This window comes from Carex rostrata, chromosome 4 (assembly GCF_964058835.1).
Source record: "Carex rostrata chromosome 4, lpCarRost1.2, whole genome shotgun sequence".
NCBI lineage: Eukaryota > Viridiplantae > Streptophyta > Magnoliopsida > Poales > Cyperaceae > Carex > Carex rostrata.
Window position 1 is genome coordinate 904,140 of NC_135921.1, and position 10,055 is coordinate 914,194.

Below are 10,055 nucleotides of genomic sequence, written 5' to 3' on the forward strand. Positions count from 1 at the left end.
AACCATTCATAGAAGTTGTAGAACAAGGTCCCCATACATCTAAATGTACCAAATCAAAAACACAAGAACTCCTATTACCAGAACTAACATAAGAGCTCTTGATATGCTTACCAAACTCACACGCATCATACACAAGCTTCAGTTTATTAGCCTTTTCATGCAAAGGCGGATACAAACAACTCAAAAGACTAAAACAAGAATGTTTTATTCGCTGGTGATGTAGCAGTAACTCATCATCCACACTCCTCCCAGATCCTCCTACTCCTGTCTTCTCTACCATGGATGTCAAAGCTGAGTCCATCCCTTCTCTATCCAGATCCTCCCTGCTAGAGCACCCTTAACCCGATGCATCCAGCTCAAATATATGGCCGGTCTATTGAGTTTCAAATCCATAGATGCGAGATCTAGCTTCACTGGCTATGGATGTGTCAAGACATTGGCTCCCTTTGACATCCTCATAAGCTCGAGCAATGTCTTCACATCATCTGGATCTAGCTTCCCGATAAGCTTCTCCATTTTTCCAACCTCATTGGCCATTCTTCCAACTCGTACTTGGTCCCCTCACACCGATCACACGCAATCGCACGAGTTTAGATCCTTTCTCGACCTACAATGGCCGACTTTCTTCCTCTTCTTGACTAGATCTTGATCCTTCGATCCATCAAGATCTAGATCATCTCCATATCACCCCTCATCGGGATCCGTGGGGTATCTTGCTTCAACCGGCAGACAAGAAAGGGAGGCCGCCATCGAGTGAAGAAAGAAAGGTGGCGATTGGCGAAGTTACCGTAGCAGCGAAGTACTGTAGCTCTGATATTAAAAAGAATTGATTGCTCTCAAAACCTAACTTTATTGAATAACCTCTGACGTTTATATAGAGCCTTACAATCTTGCTAATAAGTCCCTAGACTTTTCCCTAATACCTATTTATCAATAGGTCCCTACAATTAATACAAATCTCAATAGTTATGATATGTAAAAAGTTGTTAAAAAGTCTTTCAAAATAATCGAACAGATTTTTTGTTAAAGCCTCCACGGCAACTAGTGTTTTTAAGTCTACATCGTAATTCAATTCATAGAAGTATAATTTAACCTCATAAAACCTTGTATGCTTGACTCAGTAACAAGTATAGTGACATCTTAATAATTTAGAAAAGGTTTGGTGGAGTCAAAAGTTACTGATTCGAAAAAAAATTCGAAATTAACATTGATAGCAAAAAAAAATTCCCACAAGAGAGCAAAAAAATCGAGAAAAAATCGAGAAAAATTCAGAAAATTCATGCAATTTTCGTGAATAATTGGAAAATATTCAGGAAATCGAATAATACGTGGATTGATTTACCAACAACTCAAATCCGAATAATTCGCGAATTATTAGCAGATCTTGTTACTATGGTAACAAGTGAGTTTGGTCAAAATATGTCATTTTCTCAGAAGTGAGTTTTGTCAAAATAAGTTTTATTGCATGTCCTTATCATTGTTTCTACTTTCAACAGATAAATAAATTCACGCAACATATAAGAACAAGTAGTTGAAGCCAGTTAAGATAGCAAAGACTGAGAACCATGGCTGAGGCCGCTATTCTCGCCGCCCTGAAGGTCACTGGAGATGTGCTGGCTAGAGAATTAGTGCAGCTAGCAGTCTCGCAGACTTCCCATCTCGGCCTCACTTTCGCAAACCTGAAAGCAAGCATCAACAACATCTGTCGAGAACTCAGGGTGATGAAAGGGTACCTTGATGAAATGAAGATGGATGATGAGGACAGTAAATCTCAAGCAGCCTGGATACAAGAGGTACAAAAGTTAGCAAACCAAATTGAAGATATTGTGGCTGAATTTGCACACTTGGTTGGTAACAACAAATTTGACGGAATATCGTTTTATGTGAGAACAATGGTAAAAAAGCCAAAGGTGTTCATTGCTTTGAAACAGATTGCTTCTGAACTGTCAGAAATAGAGAAAAGTCTAAAGCATATAGCAGAACTAAAAGAGCGATGGGTGACCAAAAACACCAAAGTCCGCAAGAACTTAGACTACTCAAATGAGTATTCACATAACGCAGCCGTCTCTGCCCATTTCATTGATGAAGATAATATTGTGGGAATCGAAGAAAATAGATTAGTGCTAACAAACTGGATAATCGGCAAGAAGCCACAACTCTCTGTAATATCAGTTTGGGGAATGGGTGGTGTTGGAAAAACTACATTGGTTACCAATGTTTTCAAGAGAGAAAGAAAAAACTTCGATTGTCATGCTTGGGTTTCTATATCTCAATCATATACCATTGAAAATATTCTACGAAATATAATCTCTGAAATGAGTAAGCATGAGCATAATATTCCTATAGACACAACTAACATGGATCTTAGAGGATTGAAAGAAAATTTGACAGATCTCTTGAAAGAAATGAAATATTTGATTGTTTTAGATGATATGTGGGATCCAAAAGCATTTTTGGATATAAGTGACACACTTATTGATAATCATCGAGGTAGCCGAATTGTAATAACCAGTAGAATGGCTGAGGTAGCTAACCTGGCTCCAGAAAGCAATAGGCTAGAACTAAAACCTTTGTCAAAAAGGGAATCATGGGACTTGTTTTGTAGAAAGGCTTTTCATCTTGAAAAAAACCATGAATGTCCTCTTCCCCTGGAAAAGTGGGCAAGAGAGATTGTTTCAAAGTGTGATGGCTTGCCACTTGCTCTTGTCTCCTTAGGTGGCGTAGTGTCATTGTTTGATAAGACAGAATCTGAATGGAAGAGGGTATATGATCAACTTAGTTGGGAGCTAGACAACAACCCGAGCTTGGGTCCATTGAAGAATATTCTAATTCTAAGCTTCCACTACCTTCCAAGGTACCTAAAGAATTGCTTTTTATATTGTGGTTTATTTCCAGAAGATTCTCTGCTTGCAAGAAAAAGGCTTATAAGGTTTTGGGTCGCTGAGGGCTTTATAGAACAAAAGGGAAGAAGCACATTAGAAGAGGTGGCAGAGGGATACCTCCAGGAGCTCATACATCGCAGTATGTTACAAGTGGTAAAAAAAAATTCAGCGGGTAGGGTGAAGAGGTGTCGAATGCATGATACATTGAGAGAATTGGCCATCTGTTTATGTGGCAAAGAAAACTTCGGATTGCTACAAAAGAATAGCAAGACAGTAAATTTCAACACTTCTATTCGTCGGCTCTCAATGGTAAAACTAAGAGAGGAGATCAGCCATGATGTTTATTTACCACAACTCAGAACTTTTATGTCATTTGATCCTACTGTACCCTCACCTCTTTTGATATCTTTGATTTTGGACAAGTCAAGATATCTTGCTGTTTTGAATTTAGAAGGCCTGCTGATCAAAACCGTACCAGATGCAATTGGGGATTTGTTCAATCTCCATTACCTAGGTCTGAGGGGCACAAAGGTGAAATTATTACCAAAATCTATTGAAAAGCTTAGCAATTTGCAAACCTTGGATCTCATGGATTCTCAAATACAAAAACTACCTGATGGCATAGTAGAGCTAAAAAAATTGCGTCATCTCTTTGCTCAGGTACGGGTTGATCCCACATATAGAACATTTCGAGCTCTTGCTGGAATCTCTTTGCCTAAGGGCATAGTTTACCTGAAAGAGTTGCAAACTCTTCAGGCCTTGGAATCAAATGCTATTATTGTGCGAGAATTGGGAAATTTAACTCAATTGAGAAGCTTCCGAATATTGAATGTTAAAGAAAACCACTCAGCAGAGTTATGCAGATCATTATCAAAGATGAGCTCTCTTTCCTACTTATCTATCTTTGCAAGCAATGAAAATTATCTTCTTCAATTAGAAGGTCTGAAATTTCCACCACAACTTCAGAAGTTAACTCTCTTTGGGCGACTGAAAGAACAGATGCTTAAATCACCTTTGTTCCAAAATTCTGGCAAATCTATTCAGACGCTACGGCTCGGATGGTCTCAACTACAAAAAAATCCCCTGCCATCTCTTTCGCTTTTGAAAAACCTAACGTGGTTGACCCTCCAAAAAGCATATGAAGGCCGAAAACTAAATTTTAAAGCCGAGTGGTTCCCGAAACTGAAGCATCTGTCATTGATGCAAATGCCAAATCTGGTTCAAGTGGAGATGGAGCAGGACACGATGGTGATCCTTGAAACGATTCACCTATGGGAACTGGAACAGCTAGTGGAGATCCCGAAGGGCATCGAGCACCTCATAAACCTCAAGTGGATGGTCTGCAAATACATGCCTGCTGGTTTTGGAGAATTGGCTAGTGGAATCCACCAGCTATTTCATTTCAGATGTCAAGTTATCTAGCAGCCGACACCACATAAATAAGGTTTGCCTACATGTACTATCATTCTTTATTTATTGCATTATGAAACTGTACTTCAAATATCTGAGTCCAGCACTTAGAAGAAAAATTAGAATTAGAACCAACTACCAAAGTGCTAAAATGCATAAATAGGATTTTATGTTCCTCATTTATGCTTGCAACATAAAATTCTCAAATTAGCTTACTTATTGATGGAATGAGAGCTGATCCTTTATGCTTGCAACCTATCTATGCATATTTCAGCCTTTTCTTCTGCAAGATGTACTCCATTGCCATTCAATTTTCCATAACAAATTGATTTTAATGAGATTATAAGAATTAATGAAACAGCATAAGACTTATTTTGGTAACGCACTTTTGATAGATCTATGAACTATGTTCCAATTTACCTAGAGATGGCCTGGAATTAGCATAATGTTTCTAATTTTAAAATCTTACATCTTGTGAATACTCTGAAACTGATCAGTAGACCAAATGAAATCCCTTCATACTTTTTCCGAACTTAACTTTATATCTTTTCATCCATTAGTTATTCTTCATGCAAGAGGTTCCCATAGAAAATTGTTTTTTATACTGGATTATTTCAACTTTCAGAATGGGCAGGAATGTATATTAAACCTTTTTCATCTTAATTTTATAACACCTGGTTGTAAAGTAGCTTTTTCTTTTCATCGTTTAAGTTCCCATAAAACTCTTCGATTGACAAAATATGTAGTCCATTTCATATTGCAGGCTCTTCAGACATACAAGCAGCATCTATCAACCCCAAGCACAGTTGGAATGTTGTTCTTATGTAATAGATATTCCTTTTTTTTTTCTCTTTTGTGGCTAAACTTTTTCAGTTTAAACCAAATAAAGTTGAGTCTCAGTTCCTATTAGTGTTTTTTCGTTAGGGCATAATATCTGATGATTTACTATTGTGCCTCTTTAAGGAACCTGGATTCTGAAATATATGCTTCCATTCTGAAAGCACTATTCAGGAACTTGGATTCAACAAATCTGGTGTACACTTACCTTGTGTATACTTTTCACTTTTTGTGTTTGTAAGTTTAGCTGCACAATATGTACAAATACTATGAACGCATGTTATTGTGGTGCCTAATGGAAGTCTGTATGAAAACAATTTATGGTAATAATTCAGTTTAATGTCTTGAAAATATTCACTCACTCAATTTTTATCACAATATTTGGTAATACAAAGAGACAAAAGTTGCAAGATGAGAACTCTTACACTTCTGGAAGGAAATCAATTGTTATGAGCTGTGAAACATTCAAAACCTTATGAAAATTGAATCCAAAAAAACACAACACAGAGAAGTTTGTAAGAACATATATGCAAAACCCTCAAAATCACTATGGATTGATGGTCGAAATTAAATATAAAACTCTTCTCGTGGAAGTTTCCCGAATATTTTAGCGACTTATTCTAAGATATTTTAAAATTGATACTGAGAAAAAGCAACAAAAACAGAATCAAAACAGAGAATACTAAAGTACCTCATATGGCTACCATAGCAGTTGGGTCGAACACTGGTTTGGAAACCTAGCTTGTTTTAATGAGGTTTGCCTCTCTCATTCATTGGGGTTGAGTCAAAATTTAACTGGGCCATGGCTGCTTCAAAAGAAATTACCAAGGAACCAGTCTTAGTTATATTTATTTCCACATGGTACCTCTTTCTGTAACCTGTAATATTCAATTTAACATGAACCAGTACTGTACAGCAAAATGATCCATAATGGATGGTCTAAGATATGTCATTTCATACAAAGATGCACAATATGACAATACACAGCCTGAAGTGAAACTGAAAGCAAAAGATTATTTAAAATTGGCTTACCCAAAACAAAGTTTGGCACTTTACAGTTGGTCAAGTTAACAAATAATATTTTGTATTGAATGGTGTAAATATGTCATCTCATACAAAGATGCGAAATACATAACCTGAACTGAAACCACAAGCAAAAGAATTTAAAATTAGCTTAGCAAAACAAAATTTGGCACTTTGTGGTTGGGTAAGTTACCAATAATAATATTTATTATATATCGTATCCAATCAAGTCATTTACGTAACTGCTACTTAAGATTCTGATGCCAACCTACTTGAACTGGGATACTGAGCCTAACAACAATTTGCACATTTGCATAGAAATGATGAATTTTGTGTATTAAAGATAGTTTTGCTACATAAATTATCGTCTGCTGTTTCACAATAACAGAAACAATACCGGCTAAAAAAGAAATGTTCATGAGTACTCTCGTTTTTTATTTCTTAATGTGCCTTCCAATGCTACATACTGGTATTAACCCTCTGAACGTTAGCCTGTACAACAATCTGGTTTTTGTAGAAACAAATAAAAAACAATTTCACATGCCTAGCATAATTGGCATTACTCAAGGTCAAGGAGCAATCTAGTCTGACAGTGACACAGAAAATTTGTGGTTGTTTTTACAATTAGCAGGGACACTATTCTTCTCTTTCTCTAGAGAGTTTTTTTTTTTTTTTTTGAGAAAGTTCTCTAAAGAGTTTTGTCTGTGTGGTTTCAGGGATCTCAAATTAAGTTAGCCAATGTCATTCGAATCCAGTCAAAAGCCCCACAGGTCAAAGCTTCTAAAAAGTAGAAAGGTTAGATTCACTAAGATTTGATACCAGACGGCACGTGGCATTTTTAAATGGTAAGACTGGCACCAATTAGAATTATACTTTTAAGCTCAGGATACTAACCAAAATTTCACTTGGAAATTTCATCGAACACCTTCCGTGCACTCAAATAGAATTGGCTTCGCCTGTAAACTCAAACCAGAATCTATTAAAATTTTAAGCAACTTAACGATAAATTAAACCAATTAACACAAACACCACAGCTAGCCATTGCTCTAACAGATTGCACAGACTTAATGCGAAATCTCTTGTGACGGATTGTAAGAACACAAAAGGGATAAATTGCTAATTACCTGAGGCCCCTTTTTAGAGGGAAACAACCAAAGGTAAACAGAGGTCCATAAGGTTTGCAAATCTTACACTGTACCGCATTCCGACTTTCCGAGTGAATTAGATTAGTGGCTGCTGTTATTAATAGAGGATCGATCAGGATTTGCTAATTAGACAAGCTACTCTTTAGCTGGAGCTAACTAGGCGGGGTTTAGGCCGTTATAAGTGTTGAGTAAAGTTATCTCACAAAAATCATGATTTATGAGATTATTAGGAGGGAACTAACATTTAACAAGAAGTTTAGCTGGACATCAACTAAGAGGTACGACTAAGTCAACATGGTCAGAAGCAGTTCAGGTTACCGAGGACTGAATACAATTGAATCGAATGGTTCAAAATTGTTCTTTTTAACTTGACACGAATCTAAAAGCACAAATAATACTTCCCCCTCAGCCATGTGAGTAAGAACCGGAGGAAATTAAATCTGAGTCGTCCTTTTCAATTGTGTTGAGTTAGGTACCTAGGAGGAAACAGATCCTAGAATATAGGGGAATTTAATGTATCGCCAGATCTCCTTGAAAACTTTAATTTTAATATTAAGTATTTCTTCCTTAAAAATTTATAATATCATATTTATTCTTTTATAATATCATATTTATTCTTTTATAATAAAATATAAAAAGTTCACATATTTATCCGATTTTTTTGTAATAGATAAATGAGAAAATTGGTTATTTGCCACTCCAAAATCTTCAAATTTGAAAAATGCATTTCGAAATTTGAAATTGTAATAATGCCACTCTAAACTTCATTAATTTTTAATTTTGTCACTCTAAATAATTAATGACTAAAATACCCTCATTTCTTCTCCTGCCTCCTCTTTTTTTTTTTTTTTTTTTTTTTTTATATTCTCCTCTTATGGCTATGACCATGTCTAAAATGAAAAAAAGAAGCTCTCAAATTATAATTAGAAAAATGGTTTGTAATAATTAAGACCGTTTTGTATTTGTACCTTCATTTCACTAATAATCATTATTAAGAGTCGGTCCCATATAAACGTGAATTATGTACATGTGGTAGGTGAGATAGGTGGCAAGTACTGGGACACCTTGTATATATTTTTCTAAAAAAAAATGATCTAGTTTTAGAGTACACTGAACAAATTTCTGAAATAAGCTGAAATAAACACATTTGACCGAGCGCCTTTAATTAAGAGGCTAATAATTAAGGCAGCTAGCACTTGTTTTGGTTGAGCATGCAGAAATTAACTAAAAGAATATGCAATCAGACAATTCAGAATATATTTGTTTAGTTTATTAGAGGCAACTAATAATTCAAAAACTTCACGGACAAAACAAAAACAAGAAATGATGAATAATGACAATATTGTTGATTTGCTGATTATCTTATGAAGAAAGGGAAGCTTCTTTTCCAATTTTCGGTTTTATAATTTGAGAGCTTTTTTTTTTCTCATTTTCGATATAGCCATGGTTATGGGAGGAAAATACAAAGAAGAAGAGGAGGCAGGAGAAGAAGAAAAAGAGAATAAGAGTAAGGGTATTTTAGTTATTAATTATTTGAATGACAAAATAAAACATTAATGAAGTTTAGAGTGACATTATTACAATTTCAAATTTCGGAATGAAAATTTTCTAATTTGAAGGTTTTGAAGTGGCAAATAACCAATTTTCCCTAGATAATATGTAAGTTTTTATAATTTTAAAAGAAAAATATAATATTATAAACTTTTAGGGTACATTTGGATGAAACAAAGAATAGAGCAAGAATAAAGCTAATATCAAATTTAAGAATAGTAGCTAACTCAACATTTAATTGGGTTAATAGAATAGTGAGCTAACCCATATAAGACAAACAAGGAATTGTGGATTAGGGTTATTCTTGCTCCATTTAAATATCAAATAGCTCAAAAAAATAGTGCTATTCTGGCTCCATCCAAACACACCCTAAAGAAGAAATACGCAATATTGAAGTTTGCATGAAGAATACATGAAATTCTCCCCAGAATATATAGGATTCGGCTAGTTAATTAAGTTTAGTCATTCCTTCTTTATTGACCCGATTATAATTTTTATTTATGAATTTTGAATTTAATTGACTAGATATAAATTGAATTTTAATTACTTAGACAAATTAATTCTGAACACTAATTTTGTGTTATCTCAAATATGTCACGGGTGCCAGCATAACATCATAATTCTCAGATCTCGAACTTAATTTTAGCTGACCCCGACTCATCGTGGAGTGCGTATCCTCTAAGATATCTCATATTTTATATTTTCCATACCGACGTGTCCGGTACTATTCGCAGGGGCGGATCCACTGTAGCACAGGGGGGGTCAGCTGCCCCCTGCTGGATTTTCAAAAATAGTGCTAAAAATCTGCTTTTCGGACCTCTGCCCCTCCCTGGAATTCAAATTGCCCCCCCATAGCCCATTCTGGAATTCTAATAGACGGAACGGAGCCCATATAAACTCTGAGCGAAACAAATTAGCATATCCCAAATAGGCGCTGATCCCAAATAGCGAAAATTAGTTGAACCAAAATTCCCTATAAATGTTGAATTGTTAATTTTTTTCAAGTAATTTTGGATTTTTATTATATTGATTGGTATTTTTTTTTGTTATGTTGAATTGTACCCGATAAGCTATTGGATTTGAACCCGATAAGCTATTTGCATCCGATTATTGCCCCTCCCTGACAAAAATCCTGCGTCCGCCCCTGACTATTCGGGGATAGCGCATCGGGCCGGTATTATTTATGTTCTGAGATTCGTACAGAACA

At 35.5% G+C, this 10,055-nt stretch overlaps 1 protein-coding gene and 1 long non-coding RNA gene across 7 annotated transcripts; one reads left to right on the forward strand and one right to left on the reverse strand.

Annotated features, from left to right (window-relative positions):
• The first annotated feature begins 1,383 nt into the window (after positions 1–1,383).
• On the forward strand, positions 1,384–5,486 carry LOC144552601 (disease resistance protein RPM1-like). 2 transcript variants are annotated; one of them, XM_078300590.1, is made up of 2 exons: positions 1,384–4,326; positions 5,039–5,486. In XM_078300590.1, exon 1 carries the CDS (start codon positions 1,566–1,568, stop codon positions 4,302–4,304), a length of 2,739 nt encoding a protein of 912 aa, XP_078156716.1. In that variant the 5' UTR covers positions 1,384–1,565; the 3' UTR covers positions 4,305–4,326; positions 5,039–5,486. The 2 variants fall into 2 exon arrangements, with proteins under 2 accessions (XP_078156716.1, XP_078156717.1); XM_078300591.1 differs by having other exon boundaries at positions 5,056–5,486.
• On the reverse strand, positions 1,651–7,397 carry LOC144552602 (uncharacterized). 5 transcript variants are annotated; one of them, XR_013511175.1, is made up of 5 exons: positions 7,277–7,397; positions 7,047–7,108; positions 5,821–6,656; positions 3,496–3,614; positions 1,654–1,780 (listed from the first exon to the last, which is right to left on the reverse strand). It is a non-coding gene; the product is annotated as an uncharacterized LOC144552602 (long non-coding RNA). The 5 variants fall into 5 exon arrangements; XR_013511172.1 differs by lacking the exons at positions 7,047–7,108; positions 7,277–7,397 and adding an exon at positions 3,000–3,134 and having other exon boundaries at positions 1,651–1,780; positions 5,821–6,810; XR_013511173.1 differs by lacking the exon at positions 7,277–7,397 and having other exon boundaries at positions 7,047–7,255.
• Between the last annotated feature and the right edge of the window lie 2,658 nt (positions 7,398–10,055).